Source organism: Ambystoma mexicanum, chromosome 4p, assembly GCF_040938575.1.
Source record: "Ambystoma mexicanum isolate Mex_15411 chromosome 4p, UKY_AmexF1_1, whole genome shotgun sequence".
NCBI classification, from domain to species: Eukaryota; Metazoa; Chordata; class Amphibia; order Caudata; family Ambystomatidae; genus Ambystoma; species Ambystoma mexicanum.
Genome location: NC_090927.1, coordinates 570,308,903 through 570,330,258, shown reverse-complemented (window position 1 = coordinate 570,330,258; position 21,356 = coordinate 570,308,903). Strand labels below are relative to the sequence as shown.

Genomic DNA, 21,356 nt, shown 5'->3' with positions numbered 1-21,356 from the left:
GCAATGGCTCACATATGCCCCTCAGTTTCTCATAGCCCCAACTATTCCTAAGTTTCAATTCTCCATCGTCACCTGACCAGGACCATCTGCCTGGCTCATGTTATCCTCCCCTCCCCTCATTAGCTTCAAAAGACCCTGTTTGAGCCTAATGGACCATTCATGGGGAGGTTTGACCTTAAGGTAATTTCTGCTGGCCATGTTATCTGCAACTACCACAATTCTGAACTAATGCTCTGTATCTCTTAGCATTTAAACTGAAAACCAGACATTTTTCTCCTAGACGGCCTCAGTCCAAAGATCTGTCGGTCAAAGTTCCAGATACAAAGCAGTTCAGTGGGGGGAACAGCAGCAGCCCATTACATGCATAATTCTGAGAAAAACAGCATTTTAAATTGAAAAGATGGGTTTGCATGTAACATTTTATATTGCCTGTGGGGCTTCTGTCTGTACGTCAATATATTTCTTTGATCTTCTGGTTGAAATGACAATAGTGTTCATCTTTACTTGTCCACACATAGGCTATTTAACATGGGAAACCAGTGTCCCTTTTAAAAACAAAGTAGGCCTTTCCTTTTAAATGTCAGTTCATTTGTGGAATGTAACTGGCTTTCTCCGTGTCAAATGAAATAGGTCACTTGGCCTCACTTTTTAAATGTAAGGCATTTTTTTAGAGGCACAGCATTTCAATTTATCTATTCCCATGTGTACTGATGCAGTTTTGAATATGTCGAAAGGTGCCTTTTCCCAGTTTACACAAAGTCACCATCTGCAGCACCACATGTCTTTTCCTATTCCTTGGGCATATCCAGCAGTTTTAAGCTCTCAGGTAGATTCCCTTTCACTTGAGCGCCTGTGCATTTTAGTCGAGTTAAACTAGGCCCATTTCTTTTAATTTCACTTTGTAGAAAATCACTGTTTTGTACTGGCTTTTATATCTCAATGGGACTCTACATTAGCCAGCTTCACTCTCACAATAGGGGCCTAGCATGGCCTCTCCATCTTTGTCACTCTAGGGCTGTATTAACACCCCACAGGTTGATGAGTTAACAGACCATCTGAGGATCCTTCGTATTCGTAGAGGCTGACCTACCGGTAACAATTCCCACCAACCCAGAGTCTAAGGGTCTCACCCCTCTACCTGACTTCGCTTTCGCCCAACAGAATGTCCCTTGCCTTGCCGAAGCCTTTGGCAGGTGGGGCCCTTCTTTATTAAGAAAGGTTTATAATATAGAGGGGATACAGAGAAAGATGGCCTGACCAGAAACCCATATGGTACTCTCCAGAAGGCACTGTAGAATAGTATTAGATGTTGCCCATTCCCATACTACCAGCCGCTAACCGAGGGATAGGGAAGACTCAGAGTGGTCCCTCAATTCTATTGGCCTGGAGTATTACTGGATGCATAAAGGTATATAGCTGCTTGCAACATATGTCAAAAAACAGCAGCTACCCCAGTACCCTGTGCCCCATTACAACCACTTTGCATTATCGAAGTTCCTTTCTCCCACATCGTGATGGATATTGTTGGGCCATTAGAACCATCTAAGCTAGTTCCATATATTTATAGTGGATTACACTACTCAGTATCCCAAAGCGTTTCCACTAAGGAACAACACTAGCCAGCAGATCCTAAAACATTTGCTCCCCTTTATTTCTCGAGTAGGATTGAGTAGGATCCCCTAAAGAGATTCTCACGGATCAGGGAACCACACTCCTGTCTAAATTCATGCAGGAGTTGAAGGGAATCCTACAGATAAAACCATTAAGAACCTTGGCTTATCACCCCCAGACCGATGACTTGTGGAGAGATTTAATCAAACTCTCAAGAGAATCCTCAACAAGTTAGTGGAAACCGATGGCCGTATTTGGGATGTCATGATTCCATGGGCCGTTTTCGTCATTAGAAAAACACCTCAGGCCTTTTTAGGATACTCCCCCTTCGAGCTGTTGTATTGAAGGGAACCACAGAATGTTTTAGACAGCCTTAAGGAAAGCTTGGAGGAAGGAGAAGAGGCTATATTATCCATTTTCAGACAGCCCAGAAACTTAAGACCCACGTGGCTGCAGTGCAGGAAATTGCAAAAACTCATTTGGGTAGAAGCCAGGAACACCAAAAGAGTACATGAGACCCAGTTCTTTGCCATAGAGGACTCTGTACTAGTTTTGTTACGGACCTCATAAAACAAAATGGTATCGAAGTGGTATGGCCCCTAGAAAGTCTTCGGAAAAAAGGGTGCCTTCAATTTCATAACTGCCCAATCAGACCAAAGACAAAAGACACAAATTGACCCTGTTAATTTGCTCAAGGAATGGAAAGTAGACCCTTTTGAGAATTCCAGTGTTATTATGGCCACTCTCCCAAAAAACTGCCCCGGCAACAGCAGGGAGATCTTTATGATCTACTAGCTTAGTTCCCTGAGGTCTTCTCTACAGAACCCAGTCGGATATGTAATTTGTTTTCACTATATATGCACACCACCGGGACACATGGTAAACTTAAAACCTTACTGCATCCCTGAAGCCCTAAGAAAGATCATAGAATAAGAACTTATATCCATGCTGAAGGAAGATATAATTGAACCATCTGAGAGTCACTGGTCCTCCTCCCCATAGTCTTGGTAATGAAACCCGACAAAGGTTTGAGGTTTTGTATTGACTTTAGAAAACTCAATTCCATCTGGAGTTTTGACAATTATCCTATGCCAAGGATAGACGAACTTAATGTTAAACTAGGAGTCACCCGATACATCTCTACCACAGACTTAACTGAAGGTTATGACATGTCGACTTGAATTCACATGAGGGAGAGAAAACTCCCTTCTGTACTCCCCAGGATCTCTTCCAATTTAAGGTACTTCCCATTCAGGTTACATGGGGCCCCAGCAACTTTCCAGAGGCTAATTGACAGAATATTAAGACCATACTCTGATTTCGCAGGGGCCTAATTAGATGGCATCGCAATACACTGTAAAGGGAAAAGAGAAAGCGAGGGGCACTACTATGTTCCTCTTTGTCGATACACAATTATTCAAAGATCTTTTAGAATTCAAACATTGAAACAATTAGATAAACAATTCCAACTATATTTCTGGTGCAGAGGAACTGAATATGTCTCAAGACCACTGGAGACAAAGAAATAAACCAAAAACAACAAGACCTGTCATATGCTGACAGGTGGTCCCTGTGTGCACTCCTACGGGATATATCTCCATTCAATTACAACAAGTATTCACTAATTTAAGTGATTCAAAAAGCACTATCAATGACTCCCAGAGAACCGATTGATATTTTTCAGAATAACATTACCTTATGTAGAAAATTAAATCAATATACCTTAACGGTTTTCAAAACAGACATTTCATAATCATTTTCTTCATGCACAAACAAAACAATACAATTTTTCTTTTGTCACATACAAATTTTTCTAGGAATTGCTAAAGGTAATATGTTCTTATACATATATACATTCCAGATAGATAATTTCATGTAGATAACAGAAATTCTCACTACAAAATTCCCAATTCAAAATAATAATTCATCGAGTCACGACATACAATTCATAGAGAGTGTCTCACACACTCCATCACATTGAGTGTGGAAATTCACAGGTATCTCTAATGTGTATTGCAATTTACAAACGTTGAATGTCCAATGTTAATTTGTCAAGATGATTCAAATATGTAGGCAGTGTCCATGGTGTAGTATCTATGGTGCCAACACGTTTTGCAATAAATCCTTCTTCAGGGCAGTTACTGTCGTATTCTAATAATCTTTCAAATTCCAGAGGTGAATCTGTGAGTAAACATGTATGTGGTTGTTAATCAAGATATATATCTCAAGAACCAAAATTCAAAGCATTCAAACTAATTCAAACTGACCTTATGTCACATAACCAGAGTGTGGAACCACCGTGTCTTCCAGGGGCGGTAGTGGACCCGAAAAGTTAATGGAAATGATAATTGTCACGGTGCTGCGGATTATGTGACTCACACCCTCATCCGAATAGTATCCGGACCGGGACTGGTGGACTGTGAAAAGAATATAGGAAGTAGAATTCACTATGCTGAACACAGCTCAATAACAGAGTGTCACTAAGAAATAACTAAGACCAAGTTACTGTACAGCTTAATTGTATTAATGTACATGGTGTGTGGTCCTGGGGTGACCTTGTCGCCTATATTTAAATATATTGACACACTATCAACTACACCGACTCTCAAAATGAATGTTGGATATAAAAGGTAAGCCAAAACTAGTGCCTGCCGTTCTTGCTGCAGGCGTAACAAAAAGCGCTTCCAATGTGCTTCCAATGTTCTCAGGTGTGTACACGTCATACTAAATATACTGATAAGCAGTATCTCAATCTTCAACTCATACCGGCTGACTAGTCTTTCAGCCAACGAAAAGCACTCAAAACGTATGAGACAGGGAACCTGCGTGCTGCGCATCTGTCTGCTTAGTCTCCCGTCTACTCTCTCGGCGAAGCCGCCATGAATCAAGTGTGAATATGTTGCCATGGCAACTAGTGCGCATGCGTGGATGCTCGTATCGACATCTTGGTAGGAGCCATTCAGGCATTTGTCATAGCAACCAAGTACACTGTGTATAACTCACTTCACGGTTGATTCTAATACTGCATATCGAGTAAATTAGCAAGTTGGATGGACAAACGTGTATGGAGAATCCCTTACTAATGTATTATGACAATGTATACCTAAAATTATCACGTAACCATATAAGTGCTCTACATGTGCCAGCCCAAATGCTGGCTAACTAACAGATTTCAAAAAGGGGCGGGCGAAGGGGCATCACGTCACTAAAAGTGTACGCAGTGTCCCTTACAACCGTCCACATGTCAAAACAGCCATGGGGAGCGGGTGGGTCAGTACCCTCCAACAAGCTCCTCAATAGCTGATGTAAATCTTGTAACTAAATGATTCTTAAATACTTCCATTGGATATTCCATAATCATATGCAACACTTTCAATCAACCACTCGCAGGTGCCCTAAGTATTGAGCATATCACTGATATTTTTGCGCCCCATTAATTGCATTCTGGCAATCTGAAATGTATATTCTAGCAACCTGGACCTGTAATAACAATCTCTAATGCTCATGCTCGCAACCCATTCAAGTAGATAATTGCGAATTTACAGTAAAACAGTGTATAAGAAAATGAACACAATATCTACATAATACTGCTTGATCAGTCTCCAAGATAGGTCGAGTAGGTATTCCACACCATAAGCGGCCAAAACTACCATGTAGGGATTGGCTAACCCACTGTGAGGAATGTTATTCCACATTCCAGAGAAACATGGAAACAAAGTACCTATCAATGTCTTACTTCACCACCAGTGTGTATCAAAGTGTCTAGTTCAATAGTGGCAGTAACAATATCCTTGTATCCTTGTATTCACAGGTGTTGATATCACACAAAACATCATCAATACATTGTAACACATGACCCGAACATATGCACCATCTGTATGAAATCACTTGTGCCTTAAGGAAAGCTGGCTTATGTGCAAACCCAAGAAAAGTGTCACCTTGTTAAGTCTGCAGTGAGGTAGTTAGGCTACTTTGTAGGGAATGGATTGATTCAACCCCAAATGGAAAAGATCAAGGCTGTACAATCAACTCCCATTCCTAAAACCAAATGGGACCTTCCTAGGGTTGACTGGATATCACAGATGATTCATTCCCCATTATTCTCCCCTAGCCGCCCCTCTCACGGTTAAGTTAAAGGATGCACAACCTCAAAAACATATCAGGGAAGAGACAGACCAGTGTAGCTTCGATGGGATAAAAAAATATTGTGGCAGAACTCCCGTACTTAAAATGCCCGATTTCAACAGGGAATTTATTATCCAAACTGACGCTTCTAAAGTCGGACTGGGGCAGTTCTTTCTCAGGAACACGATGGACTTGAACACTGTCCTGTACACCAGCAGGAATTGTGTTTCCTTGCGAACAGGCCAACAATAATAACGTATGGGGGTCAAGGAATATTCGTTTCTGATCATTCTGTTTATATTACCTTGTTTAAGGCAAGACACTCATTTTTTAGATCCTCATTCTGTTAAACCTTAGCTGAAAAATAGGTACTATGCAGTATTCCGCTAATAACCTATTGGAATCCTGCTTACACTGTGATAAACCTGAAGGTGTCTCACTTAGTAGTCCACAGGGATCTGTCATCCACGTGGCCAGAACACGGCCATCGCTATTGGATCCAGTTCCTGGGGTTGGACCAGTGAGGGACAATCACCTGGATGGCGGTCCTCGGGGAGTGAAAACGGGACACCAACAGGTGAGACGCGGAATCCCCCTTCTTATACCTTTTCCCCATCCTACCCCGTAGGATACTCAAACACTCTACCGCTCCCCCCTTTTCCGACACAAACACTTTCACACATCGCGAAAGACAACGTACAAACACCAAAGGCATTTACCTGACGTCCCAACGCCAGGGTCAAGCAAAGGCAGGCGATTGACCAGAATCTCACACACCTGATGACCCTTTCCCTTCCCCACAGGGATAAAAGGTGGTGCACGAGAGCACAATATGAGCAAGGCAGACCTCACAACGAGAGAAATAACTCAGCCCGGCAGTTCAAGAGGAGGAGAAAGACAGCGCGAACCAAGAGGGTCACGAGGAGAGAAGCGACCTTGCCCTTTCTGTGCCAGGCCAGTGAAACCTCCACAGAAGGAATCGTAAAACCGCAAACAATAGCCAGCATGTGTTGCAGCAGATGTCACCGGTACACAAGGTCCTCCTCCGCTGATAACCAAACAGAAGGGAGAAGCTTGTCTCTGTGGTACCGATAAGAAACCAAACTGTGTTTGAACTAAAGTAGCAATACGGCTAATCAAAGAAGGTACAAAGAACTATTTGTTAAATACGAGAGGGGAAAACCAGTACAGAGGAGTCAAACACCATGTGGGTGTTCACTTGAGAAACTCTGGATGATTACCCTAAGGTTGAAACTACCGTTACCAAAAGGCCTTGAGAACGGCCGGAGAAGAGGGTCAAAGTGGTCATACGGGGGTCTAGTAAAATCCGTTGTCCAGTAGAAAGTCTTTGACTGACAAATGAAGGTAAAGCTAAGGGAAGCGTATCCGCATCATAAGAACTGTGTGAATTACAAAAGTTGGCAAGCGTGAACCTGACAGAGGGATGCCGACGAAAAGGGGGCAAAGTCTGAAGTCCCAATGTACAGTGTATTGACAAGAGTGAACCCGGCAGAGGGATGTCCACAGTGAACAGCTTAAAAAGACATTAAGATTTGTGAATGGCACAGAGAAGATTGTGTGTGACCCGGCAGTGGGAGGCTGCCATTCGAGAGGGATCCGAGTCCCAGAAGAGGGGGACCCAGGGGTGAAGAAACATCACTCCAAAAAACGAGTAGAAAATAGCTTTTTGTTATTCTGAATATATCAAACACTCAGAAGCAAGAGAGTGAAGCACTGAAGGACCTTATATCGTAAAAAACTTTCTAGGGATCTAAGCCCAGGGGAGGGGGACCCAGGGGTGAAAGACATCACCCAACATGCAAGCAGAAAGGAACTTTTGTTTATTATTTTTGACACATCACGTCCTCGGAAGCGACAGACAGTTTGTAGAAAAGACACTTAATCATTGAAGGCTCCGATAGTTGAGAGCGGAACTGCTAGCGCGTGCTGGGAAAGCATGAGCGTGTGCTGTGCTCCGGAGTTCTACCTTGGCCCATGCTCAAAATGTAGGGAAGGGAGACCCTGACTAACGCATCCGGACTTATTATTTGTGAACACTTCTTTCCTGTGAACCCTATCCCACACTTTTTGTTTGTATTTAGTGTAAGGATTGACAATAGGTTTTTTCTTAGTATAGGCCTTTTATTTGACAAGACACCACTAGGACTGCCTTCTTTGTCATTTAATGGTTGTAACTTTCTCCCATCTTAGATTTAGGTTTAGATTAGGCATTTTTCCAACCTGCATACAGATTAATAAACACCCTTGAACTGTGGTCACTTGTGTCTTTCTTTACTGGTGCCACCATGAGTTCCTTAGAACACTCACCGTCAACGTAACATTCCCCCCATCCCAACATGCTCGGACTAGCGAGCAATGTCTGAACCAAAAAACACAAAATGCTAGCGTGGACCAGTTATTTGGCCCATTTGGGCCAGTTTCAGAAGTTACTTCAGAGGTTTTGACCAGTATTACTGAATAACTATTCTTTAAAATACACAATTTGCTTTACATTTGGCCAAAATCCTCCCCCTTGGGTACTATTCAAACAGTCTGTCACAAAAGAAATGAATTACGATTTGCATCTCTGGGCCACTTTTTCACCGGTGCCTGAGACAATTTTATGGCCCAGTCCGACCCCGCCTTCCCGACACCAGATGCATGAGTCTGGCGGCATGTACTAGTGGGTGGGTAGTGTTTCTTTCTGAAGGGGCAGGCATGGCTGTCGGTCTCCCAGAGATAGCACATTATTATTCCATTAGTGCGTGGACATGAAAGAGTACACTCCATGTTTGAAATGTCACATCGAGGATAACCAAAGTATTGCATAATTATATACCAATGAAAACTAAATGAGCCCCCTCCGAAAAATAAATAATGTGCGGTGTTAAAACTTGAAAAAGAAATAACTTGATATTGGGTACTCCATGGAGAAATTGACGTACAATTTGATAACGTGGGCTGAAGGGAGAGACAGCGTGGAAAGGGTTAGGGGGATTAGAGGCTGGCAAGCTCTTTACTAAAACTAAAACCTCACATAACAGATCATTTTACAGCGCAGTCCCGAAACTTCTACAGGCTTTATTTGTCCTCCAGTGGTTGACCACAGAGACATTAACTACACTTGGGTTAGTAGAGTCGGCGGCTTACCACAAAGCACTTTTTAATCTGCTTCTAACAATACCTGCCTACAGGAACTAACGACATGAAAACACAAATCACATCAAAATGACTCACTACGTTTATTTAGGACCCGTCTGTTAATTCTTACAATGACCAACGTGCCATTTACTCCAAACAGCAGCTGATTTAGCAACAACTTTCCAGCCACACACACTCTTGCAACTTCTGTTTCTCTTGCCAACTAGAAGTTGCATAAACATTTTTATTGTAACTTTGAAACAATGTTTGTTTTCAAATCTTTCAATTTGATTGATCTACTCTTTGTTTTGGCAGCCAAAGTCGATTTTGTATGTCAAGAGTTAGAATTTCATATTACTCAAACTAACAGGGAATGACGGATGAACCTACCGTAAGAACGGGTGTGTTACCATAAGTAATGCATGTCAGAGCTGATGCGCTTGGCACCTATATTAGTACAAGACATTAATTAGACTCTCTCTGGAAGAAATCTAGAAAAAAACTAGCATGTATCCGGGCACAGGGAATGTTTTCTTTTAACTGTACAGCATATGGGTGTTCTCCACAAACATACTTTTTTACAAACCTCGAGAAAGCCACCCAAATAATATAGACGAGCCCCATACAAGGAGACACAAGCATTGTAAAAGCCAACAGTTTTGGCATTTGTGTAGGCATGGGATAGGCATTTGTCAAGCACTGCCATAATGGGACCCCCTGGTCAGAGGATGGTAAAGGGTGCCAAGTGATGCAAGAACCTGGGCATATGATAGCAGTGCCTGCAAAATGCCCGCCTAATACATATACACAAGCCAAAACCGTTGGATTTGCCAATGCTAGTTTTTAACTGGACTACAGTGCATGGACACATACTGCTTATAAATCAAGTGGCTGAAGGCACACTTGGTTAAGGCATGTTTATTGCACAAGTGACACATTCACAACTGCAATTAAGCTATTAAATTTGAGACAATTGCTTTGAAATAGAACTGGCAAACACTTACAGCACAAAGTTTGTTGATACTGCTTGAAAAAGCTAGCTCAAAGAGACCGTAGTAGGATGTGTTTTGGGCACGGAGGGTCTGGTAGAGGGTGGCTATGGCCATAGGGATTATCAGACATGGGCAATGAATGGATGGATAAATAACCAAACACCCACAAGCTGTGTCCCTGTCTCGATCCCATCTCCCTTCAAGTTGTAATCCCATGAAATATTTTTGGGATATAGGTGGCGCTGGAGTGCGACCAATAGCCAGAACTAAAAGGGTCTTAGTTGAATGATGAACTTGATTCATTGATTGGTGCACTATTGAAGCACACTCTTCCCAAGGGCTTCTAAGCACTGTGCTTTACTCTGAAGTCTTAAATGCGTACATGAAAGCCACCGTTCGACTATAATGCACATATTGTTCTAGAAGCAAAAAAAGCTTCTTCTGAAAACATGTCAATAACATTATCTATATTTTATGTTTCAGAAATTGTGAACAAAGCAATCCAATGTACTTGCCGGTTGAAAAGACACATTACTCATGAATACACATCTGTATGTCAAATCCACCACTGCCATCCCACCTCCCCCGCCAATTGCAGCTCTTTATCCTGGGATGACTTCTCAGAATCACAGCTAAATTTAGGGGTATGCAAAATCTCATTGGGGAATGGTCACCCACATGTTGGCTTTTGAGATTCCAAGTACTTCACCAAATATTGAACTAATGTATAGCTAGAGTAAAACAAAGTAATCAGGCAAAGAAATGATAGTCAACCACATTGAACTAAATGTTTTGCTCTTCCCTGATAGAGATGACCTTTTCCAAAATAACTGCTATTGATTCCTTTCAAAGCCTACCAACTACATCACAGTGACAATCCCCAAACATGGTACTATCCAGCTGTTGTACTGGTTATTATACTCACACACACTCTATATATGATTTTAGTGGAGGCTAGAGGGCCTGAGCACTTGGGTAGACAAGTATACATCACATTTTGCAAACTATCAAGAAATTCCACGAAACCAAAATGTCAATATCCCTAATAATAGATTGCTATAGATCAATAGATTCTTGTAAATGGCACAAGTCCATACTAAGAATTAGAAGGGAAAGGCTATTCAGTTCAATTGTAAAGGGGGGGGGGGCACTACCTCATAGCCACCACATCCCCTTGTGACATAGATAATGCAATGGAGCAATCGAGCTAAAGAGAAGAATCTAGTGGGTGAGAGTACATTTAGGGAACCTCTTGTCCAATCCAAAAATGGCGGTGTCAATAATGCTGCATTGATGGAGTTTGCTGGGTATTTAAACTCAAGCATATAGGAAGAGAGTTGAGTTTTCTGTTAAAGCAGCAAAGGAGAGCATGCCTGACATGGAAAAGTGGGTTGTGGTTCCAGCTGGAAGTAACTGATGGAAATTCACCTTAAAAAGGTATTTTCCAGAAAGACATATAAGCAGCAGACTTTCCCAAGGCAAAACCAGACTGCCCAAGAGGGGTTTTGGTGAATATATGGACAGATTGAAAGGAAGCACTTGCCTGGCAGCATTACCTGGGGCTGATTGATGTCCTTACCTGACCTCTACCTCTACCTTTGAAAGACAAACCAGAAGTGAGTATAAAAATCTCGCAGCATTTAACAAATGTCCCAAGAATTAAGTAAATCACAGTTAGTAATTCAAAGTATTCGGTGGAGAACCCTGCTTATAAGCTGTCAATAAAAGGGGGGGGATATTGTTCAGAGCATATGCGCTTTGTGTTTGATCATTAAAATTGAAACCCTAGGTAGTTTCACTTTCATATGGCTTTTCTCCAGCAATTAGGGATCCCTGGAGGTCTAAAACATCCGACAAACTACAATAACGCAAATTGACCCTGGATGACTTTTTCATCATGATGTATTCACATAATGGTTCAATGCATTTTCATCGGAAATGTACCATTATGTCGCCCTCATTTGTGCGCCCCCACAGTCACTGACTTTGGGGGTGCACAAAATACTGACTCCCATTACTGCCCCCAAGCAGAGCAGGGGTTGTGGGGTGTCCCCCGCTCTCCTTGGGGGCAGTAATAGAGTCGGCGGTTGCGTGGGTGTCTCCCGCTTACCATTGTGGTAAGCTGGGGACAAGAACAAGAAAGTAAAAAACAAAGAAAAAGCACCCTGCAGAGTCAGCTCCGACCCACACAAGTGGGAGGAACAGACGTTGCAATGATAGCGGGGAGTCGGCAGAGCACAATGAAGTGGGCCCCCTTGAAGTTAAGTGGGGTTGGGGGGGTCGGGTAACAGTATGCGGGGTGGGTAAAGTGATCTATTTGATCACTGAGCCACATAGTAATTGGCATCAACAGTTTTATCGGCACAGTTACGGGTGCCAATGTGATCACAGATTCTTTTAATCGTATCTCTTTACTCAGTATGGGCACTGTCTGTTACTCGTGTTGCATTCAACCCATCCCATTGGGAATTCATGTCATAATTAAATGTGCATTTTGTTCCTGTAATAACATATTGATCAAAAGTCACTTTATCCTCCTCTTGTTCGTTTCTGGAAGATGAAGTGCTGGAAGGGAACTTCTACAAAGATGTCATTGCCATAGCACATCTTCAGTCAGAGCCATTACTTAACTTCATGTCTTGAAAATACGTTTTTGTTGAATCAGATGAAGTCTTTTGGAAACACTAAAGTGCAAATTCAGCAATCAAAGTAGCATTGCAGGGCATAGCAAACTCCTAACTTAAGAATGTTGAGAGAATAGGGGTTAAGTCGGAAATTGGAAAACTAGATCAATGACCTACGCTGAAATCAAGCAAACTAAGGATTTTAAACAACTCACTAATGATCATATGCCTAAAGTGGAACATTCAATGGAAGCACTTGCCAGATACAGGTGTTTTGAGTCCTTTGTATATCCTTTGCATACCATTGGCCTGTCAAAGTGGAGACAAAGTTGGGTGCAAGGAAACGTGGTCTTTGAAATGAAAGAGCATGCAGAGTGGCCCAATCCTGGCAAGAGCAAGAATGAAACAGAAATGTCAAATTCAATTCCAGATCCTTAAAGCCATCACCTACAAGGTGTGGATAGTATACTACAAGCGTCGTCACATATGCCTCCTCATGCTTAACAGCAGTGAAACAGGGTGTTATGACAATGTGTCTACTGAATACCCTGTACTGGGCTTATCAGTGAAACCCTGGTGTTTAGCATTATTTTTTTGTATACTTGCGTCTCGTTTAGCATTATTTTTTTGTATACTTGCGTCTCGTTTATGCCGATCTATCCAGCGCTTGCTGTGCATACAAAACCATACATCAGTGGTGTGAAACCTACCACCCTCCTGATGGGTTGACCCACAATTCCCATGACCCTTCATTATTGTCTGTACTTGCTGGGGCTGATGGAAGTTGTAGGACGGTTGCCCATCACTGCGATGGATACTGATGTATGAGACTGCACCGCAAAACTTCCCCTTCCAACCATCTACATACACAAGATAAATATGTTTGCTGAAACTCCCCATGAAGCAATACGTCCTGGGGGATTACAAGGATATAGTGCTTACTTATGGCCATTGTTTATCTCCAGGCACTCAGACATGGGATGCCACAAAATAAGCTGTGTGCAGTGCCAAGTGATTGTGTTGAAAAATATATAATTAAATTGTAGGATAGCAGTTGCCTAACCAGCATTGAAAAGGGTGTTCTGCCCATATAGTCTCCATATCATTGCTGGTCCTGCGGGTCTGCAATCCTCTTCATGACAGGAGAGCATGGTTCAACTACAAACATACTGAGGAATTTTGAAGTCGGCAAACCACAGAGTGCCTTCTCTGTCAGAATCACCCTGAATATCAAGGTTTCTAAGTGCAGATCCGGGATTCGAACCTCTGTTGCTCTGCTTGGACTTGCTTGCAAGACCAGCATTGCCCCTGTGCTATCCTCCATTCTGTTGTTGAGAGAGGGACACGCATTCTAGTCATTGAATCAGAACCTGCAGACCCCTAGATTTAAGGTATAAAGAAAAACATGTATCTCCTCGTGTGTCATATGTGCTGGGCAGTGCACTTTTGCATTTCTTAATGAATCACTTTGTTTATATGATGCAAGTCTGGGGGTCGGACTTGGATTCCCCACACGTTTTACTCCTATCCGAGAGTTGAACACAGTACACAAGTTGCTATACTTAGGGAGTGTCAACAACCACTACTAAATTCCATTCACTGTAGGTTTAAAAAATATGGAAAGACAGAAACATGCTTTAAAGTAATAATAAAGTAGAATCAAAATAAAGCATCAAACACTAGGACAGCTCAAAAAAATGAACTGCAGTAGCAGTAAAGAGAGACCCATGAACTCCGGGCACCAGAGGAATCTGCATGCTGTGACCCCTCGGAGGCGCAGAGCCTAGTCAAACGCTCTGCCACCCAAACCCTGGCAAGCTATGGGGAGTCCTACATATATGCCGCCTAAGGTAGGCAACTCTAGGCACAGAGCTGGAGTCCCAGCATGCCGTACGCCCGAGGGGCAAAACTGACATGGATCGCACACTGGACTCCAAAATAAAACATTAAGCGGATACAGTAATGAAGCATTCAGTTAAAGGCACATTGTTAGGGATATTTTTTTAAGCCCTGTCGTCAGAGTCTTTAGGTGTGTTTAACACCTTATTGCTGCTGGCTTACCAGGCTTGCTAAGTGGTAATGTAGCAGAGACGCACAGGCCTAACCCTCAGGAGGTGGATCCCGAGAACTGCATACACGTTTCACAAACATCCCAATGAGAACATGTGCGACATTTTTTTTATAAAAATATAATCTTTATGTAAAACAAAGCAAGAGATACTTACTACACTTACAGGTAAGTAACCTTTCTAAAATAAAAGGTGCCACAAGGTAATAAGTAAAACCGTTTCAAGAAGAGTTCTCAAATTCAATGTCAGCTAAATAACACACTTTTCCTATCTAGGCTGGAAAGTTTCTAAAGAGATCAAAGGAGAGAAATTGTGCAGATTTTTTGGGGAAAAGGTTACCTTATACAAGTGTGTCCCAAGGACCAGTTTCTGGAGTTTGCGTTGTAGGTCAAGCTATAGAATACCCTTGGTGATGAGGAGGGGGCTGTAGAAACAAATTAAGTAGACTCACCAGCGCATCCAGCGGCCAAAGATGGCCACCTTCCCTCACATACACAAAGCAAGACAAGGCCCTTCCTCAATCAGTCTCCCCCTGCACTCTTTTACTAGAACTTGCCTATGGGCACCCTTCCCCTGACTAGTCTATTTAGTCTCCCCACACTATTTGCCCCCCCCTGTTTTCCCCAGGCACCTGCCCAGCCCCTGGGGCCCCTTCAGCCCTGCACTTCTCCCCCACCCCCTATCCCTTCCCTCACCCGGATCAGCACCCTCCCCCGGCACTTCTAGGCACTGCACTTGCACGATCCGAATGTCACAAGACCTAGTAGGACTGTTATTGCTATTTTCTGCTCTGTCCCCCAACCGCACCCTTTGTCTTGTGGCACCTGGAAACACATTTAGTTCAATAAATACAAATAAATAAGGCATAATCATGTGACTCCTCAGGTCTTAGAGACAAACAAAGACAACAGAAATGGAGGAGGGGGTCAAAAAGGACCCAGCCATCAAAAATGGATTCCACACTGTAGAACCTTTCTAGCCAAATAAAAATGCCACCGCCAGCCTAGCCTCATGATTACCAGAGAAGGCAGAGTTTACAAAAACAGAGCTACTCCCTCAATCTGGCTTTTAACAAAGTACATACTCCAGCAAAGCCAGCAAAATGTACAGGGGCAACAACATTATTTTACAAGTGGGCTTGCCACCCAAGACACATGAGCAGAGACAAGAGAGCCACTTCCCCACAAACCTCCCGTCCCATGCAGACCATTGGTTGAGCAAGCAACCATGACCACCCTGACTGACTCAAACATGGTGAGAACCCAAAAAAAAGGAGGAGGAGCAAGGAGGGTAGAGAAAGAGGTTGGATGAGAAGGGAGAGGTTAGAGGCCAATAGTGCAGTCAGAGTAGAAGAGAAGAGTAAGAGGAGGAGAGAACAGCAAAGAGAGGGAGAAGGAATATTTGGAGGAGGAGGAGCAAAAGTAAAAGCAGGAAGAGGAGGGCAATAGCATTCGTATAAAGATAACAGGAATAACTTGGGGGTAGAGAGGGGGACCATGAGTCGGTCAGCTCCAGGAGACCCCAGTGATGCAGGACCCTGAAAAAGAATCCACGCCATGGCATACAGCCTCCTGAGGATAAAAGCTGGTAGGGGCAAGACGGAGTGAAATGGACCTTGATGTAGCTTGTCAGGATGGCCCTATTTCCGTAAGGTTGGTGAGCATGTCTTTAGCGGTAGAGTAACAAAGGTCTTTGCAGACCAGGCCTGCGCACAGCACCACCTAATCAAATGTGGAGTTCCACAAGGATGCTGCATTTCACCCACCCTGTACAACCTCTTCACAAGGTCACTATTCAACAATCTAGACACCATGGGCATCACATACACCAATTACGATGACGACACACAGGTCCTTATTCCTCTCATGGGAGACTACGATGTGGATCAGACAACCCTCAACAACATGTATGCCACCATTCAGTCTTGGATGGTGGAAAACTGGCTCTCTCTGAACAGCGAAAAGACCGAACTCCTAATCATTGGCTCTCCAAACATAATCAGAAAGATGGGTCCACAATATGACTCCTTTCTCATCGACAACACTTGCATCACTATATCTCAGTCAGTCAAAACACTTGGGGTCTATCTGGATTCTAATCTCACCCTGACCAGACAGGTAAACGCAATATCGTCAGCAGCTGCCTACCATTCAAAACTTATCACAGCCGCCAGACCCTTCCTAACGCAACAAAACTCCATCGCCAGAGCAATCATTGGATATCGCCTAGACTACTGCAACGCGCTTCTACTATGCACGTCAGCAAAGAACATCATGAAACTCCAAACAGTGCAAAACAATGCCCTGAGAGCAGCAATAGGCATTTCCAGAAGAGAGCATATCTCGGCCACGAGGAAATCGGTCCATTGGCTTCCCGTGAAGGAACGCATACTCTTTAAAACTCTTGCACTTACTCACAAATGTCTCCATACCACACCACGATACCTTGGTCAGAGATTCTCAGCACCCCCCTAGAACAGACTCACCAGAGCCAGCTACACCTACCGGCTCACCATTCCCAAAAGCCTCAAAGCTCGGGCAGGCAGCTCAAGCTTCCCGGTGTTAGGAGCCACCAACTGGAACCTGCGCCCTCCCACAATCAGAAATATTGAATCCCACACTGCCTTTAGAAAAGCAATCAAAACAAGACTATTTGTATAACTCTTACCCTTGATCTCACGCTGAGCACCGATACTTGTAAACCATGCATCTCCATGTACCTGTCGTAACTAAGACACTTTCTTGAAACAGCGCCACGATGCCTCTGGGCTGCTAGGCGCTTTACAAATACAAACATAAATAAATAAAAAATATCCCCCTATTAAGCAATACTAGAAAGGCACAGTGCAGTTCAGACAAGGGTGGCAGACCCTAGAGCTTGTACCCAGGAGGAAAGGGAGAGAATTGTACCCCGACTTCCCGGTTGGGAGGGGGCCCTACTAGAGCTGTTGTAGGCTGGATGGCAAAGCCTAAAGGAGACCTCTAGGCCAGAATGTGACCTTCAGGATATGAGGGGTCCAATGGCCACCTCAGGCAATCTACGAACTTCAGAGGTGCTAGAGCCAAGGACTGGCAACATGCAACAACCAGGATCCCAGAGCACCAGACCCCGTGAGGACAAAGAAGAGCACCATGATCCTACGACTCCCAAGGACCGAGTAGGATTTGTGTACACTGTCCTGGGGTGATTATTAGGGAGCACTACTGCCTAGAGTAGGGCCTGGATTTTTTTTGCTTATTACACTAGGTCCTTCTAGAATAGAGAATATTAGGTTTTTGTTTCACCTAGCCTAACTTATATTTGATTGGAGAGAGAACACTTCCATTGTTGTGTTGGAAAACCTGTAGGTCCCACGGGAGTTCGCCTAAGCCATATTTGAGATCTATAATATGAGATGTATATATTGTGTGGGTGTCCAGGCTGATGAGCTGTGGGTAGAGGGACCGTGGCAGGGAGACAGTGGGGGTGGAGTGAGCCTTTAGACTTTTTTAGTTGCTACCTGGTTGCCCAGAGGTTTATATCTGTTTTGTTATTCATGGAGATACAAAACCTCCGTGTGTTTGTAAATAAATACTGTGTAAGAACTTCAAACTCTGTTCTCTGGATGTTCTGTGCTTCTCTCTTTGTAACATGGCAAAAATTGTAATTAATAAAAAAAACAGGAAATAAGTAACCCTGAGACTCCATCATACAAAATATTTTTCCTTATTTTAAACCCATGAAAAACAATCAATGCTACTAAATACATATCCTAAATCCCTATTTGTTTGAGCAGGCTATTATTCCAAACTGAAATAACACTTTTTGAATTTAAAAAGTAAACACAAATAAAATAGGAATAATAATAAATCCCCCTATTTTTTTTAAATTCACACATGCTTGCTGCACAAAATCATGAAATTTATATTTTTAGACAAAATAAATCAACATATGTATAAAAAATAAAACACTCAGGGCACAATTCAAAGGTGCATGTAAAAACACGGAAGTGTTCATCCATGAAGGATGGACACTTTCCTCAGAAGCACCCTATTCTGCTAATGTGGCGGTCTGGGATCAAAGTCATGACTTTAGCATGAGCCTGATTTACTACTCGACAAAAGCCTTAGCAACCATGTGAAATGCTGGGCTGGCACTGCGAGGGGATTCTGCTTTCAAAAGCACAGCTTTAGCACAGCAATAAGTGGAGTTAAAACACGACACCAGTGAGGTGCCGTTAAAGGCCGCTTCACACTGTTTCCTTTGTTAAAATGGCATTTCCGAGACTGCAGCAGCACTTTTCTAGTTTAATGAAAGCTTAAGGAAACTTTTTTAAACTAGAAAAGTGTCAGTCTTTTAGAAAATGCTTGCAGTGCCACTGGGACACATGTTTCTATGTAGACGGTATATTTATGCAGCTTTTGCTGCTGGGAAGCACATTTCCCCTCGAGTATTTCCACCCACCTCAGGATGGTGGTGCTGGAAACTAGAGGGGCGAATGTCAGCTTTCAACACTCTCATTTGCACGAGCTCTGAATCAGGCCCTCCGTGTATCAAACAGAAAATTCAATCTCAACAAGGACAGAGACTAGAAAACAAGAGACCTTAAGAGACCTATAGTATCTTTATTATAGTAGCACAACAGATGGTGGCGCCCAAACAGGTCTGGGTTTGCATACAAATGTTGTGCAAAAGATCTACATTTAGATTATGATTTTGTACAATAAACCGCTTCTGATTTCTGATTTCTTAAAAATGTTTATCTTGCACACGTATTTCTGAGAGAAAGAATATTTGAAAAACATATGAATGGCTCATTATAAGACTTGAAACTAAGGGATAGAATTGCCAATAATAAAATAGATTAATTTAGATTAATTTACTACTCGTCTCCATTAAAATTAGTTAAAAAGCATTAGTGGGTCTACAACAACAAAGGTGATAATATTCTGCAAAATAATGAAGATTGATGTGGCCCAGTGTCTCGTCCTATTAAAACAACTTTACCGTCCCAAAATCTCTCTTCCAGCAGAGTTCTTGGACATTTTTTTTGATTCTGTCTAGAGCCGGGTTTGTAGGCCAAATGTATTTGGTTGATCATCACGAGAGCATAGGTGAGGTGCAAAGGATGCCTGGTAATGGGTAGACTATGTGTCCTACTATAGTAAAGGGAGAACAGGAGAATAAGAGGTGTTCTAACAAAGCATAGAATTGGTGCTGAGAAGGGAAAGTTATTAAGAGCAGTAAGAAAAGGGACCCTAGAAAAGTAGTGTATTTGCAGGGGAGACAGATGAGGTATTTCATTTTAAGGGCCATTTTTACTATATTTTTCAGTTACGCGTATGATATTTTGGTGGAAGATTTATAGTATTTTCCGGGGGTCAACTTGACAACACCCGAGGACTATATAGACGGCTCTTTCAGCACAAATATACAGTAACCACATATTGGTATTAATGAGAAATGCAATTTGGAGTAACAGGAAATTAATTTAGGTGCTCAAGTGCTCCAGGTGGCATAACAAAATGCAAAGGAGAGGAAAGATGTGCACCCTGGAGAGGTAATCAGAAGTGATCACCACTACCGGGGTACGCGGCTTTCTATTGAAGTGAAAATTAAGAAAGAACAGTCCTAATGTTTGATAATATCCTGTAACTGATTTTATTCATGTTCTCTTCCACAGCTTGAAAATTATATCCAAGATAACATGAAGAAAGAAATGGTTGAGATGCAGAATTACGCAGTGCAGAACCAGACCGCCGTGATGATTGAAATTGGCACCAACCTCCTGAATCAGACGGCTGAGCAAACTCGCAAATTGACAGATGTGGAAGCACAGGTGAGCAAAATAATAGTTTTGGTTCATTGGGCTATTCATCACGATTAATGCCACAATAAGCCCAGCTGGATTTAATAATTAACAAGAACACGTTATCTCATGAAACAGAGCCCATCATTAATTAGATTATTGATGGAGGTGGCTGCAGGTAACATTGTAATACGTGGAAAACAGAGAGAGCAAAACGTGCAGGTTTCAGAAAGATTGCATTTCTTCTTTGGATTTAAAAGGGGCTGGGGTTGCAATGACACCTTGAATGAGTTCTGGAAGCACTCAGTGAATAGTTTTATTTTTCCATTATTTGCTTTTCAAACCAATAGAAAAGGAGAATCCCACCAGCCACCCACTTGATTTCCCTCTCCCTCATTCAGGGACTTGCAGATTGGCAGGTGGTGATATAACCAGTGAAATTACTGAGCCAGTCCGATAGCATCTAGTCACTTTGACATCTGTGCAGAGGCTGCTGATGCAGGTTCGAATCCGGGCAGGGCCAAACTCAGCCTTTCATCCTTCCGAGGGCGATAAATGAGCACCGCACACCCTGGGTAATAATAAGCAGCGCTCAGATACCTGAGGGTTCGAAGCGGAATATAAATGCTAAATTATTATTACTCACATGGCGGCTGCGAACAATATTCCGTGCTCCCATTTGCCGCACTTCATCTGCAACTCAGTCGCTTTCCTTAATATCCTTGCAATTAACAAGACAGCTCTCCTCGTGCACCTGCCTATTTATTTTGCTTGCCATTAATTAAACATATCATGGGCAAATGGAACAAATTAAAACAACACCCTTAGATTTGAAAGTCATTTCTACACATCTCAGAAAGAAAAATCTAGGGGGGAAATAACCCCCACAGTTTCTAAAGCAAACAGTTTGAATATGCGGCCATAGTGAATTTAAAAACATGTCTGGACAACTATTCAGTTAAAGTACATGTCGCAACACAGTTTGGTTCAGATAAAGTCACGTCAT

The 21,356-nt window shown here is 42.7% G+C and overlaps 2 protein-coding genes across 2 annotated transcripts in view; one reads left to right on the top strand and one right to left on the bottom strand.

Annotated features, from left to right (window-relative positions):
• Positions 1–21,356, bottom strand: part of MCPH1 (microcephalin 1) — a 2,120,508-nt gene that overhangs the window by 749,116 nt on the left and 1,350,036 nt on the right. The window lies entirely within an intron of this gene.
• Positions 1–21,356, top strand: part of ANGPT2 (angiopoietin 2) — a 275,156-nt gene that overhangs the window by 140,330 nt on the left and 113,470 nt on the right. The window contains exon 2 of the mRNA XM_069606101.1: positions 20,225–20,380. Within this exon, the coding sequence (XP_069462202.1) occupies positions 20,225–20,380 (156 nt within the window). The remainder of the gene's footprint in view (positions 1–20,224; positions 20,381–21,356) is intronic.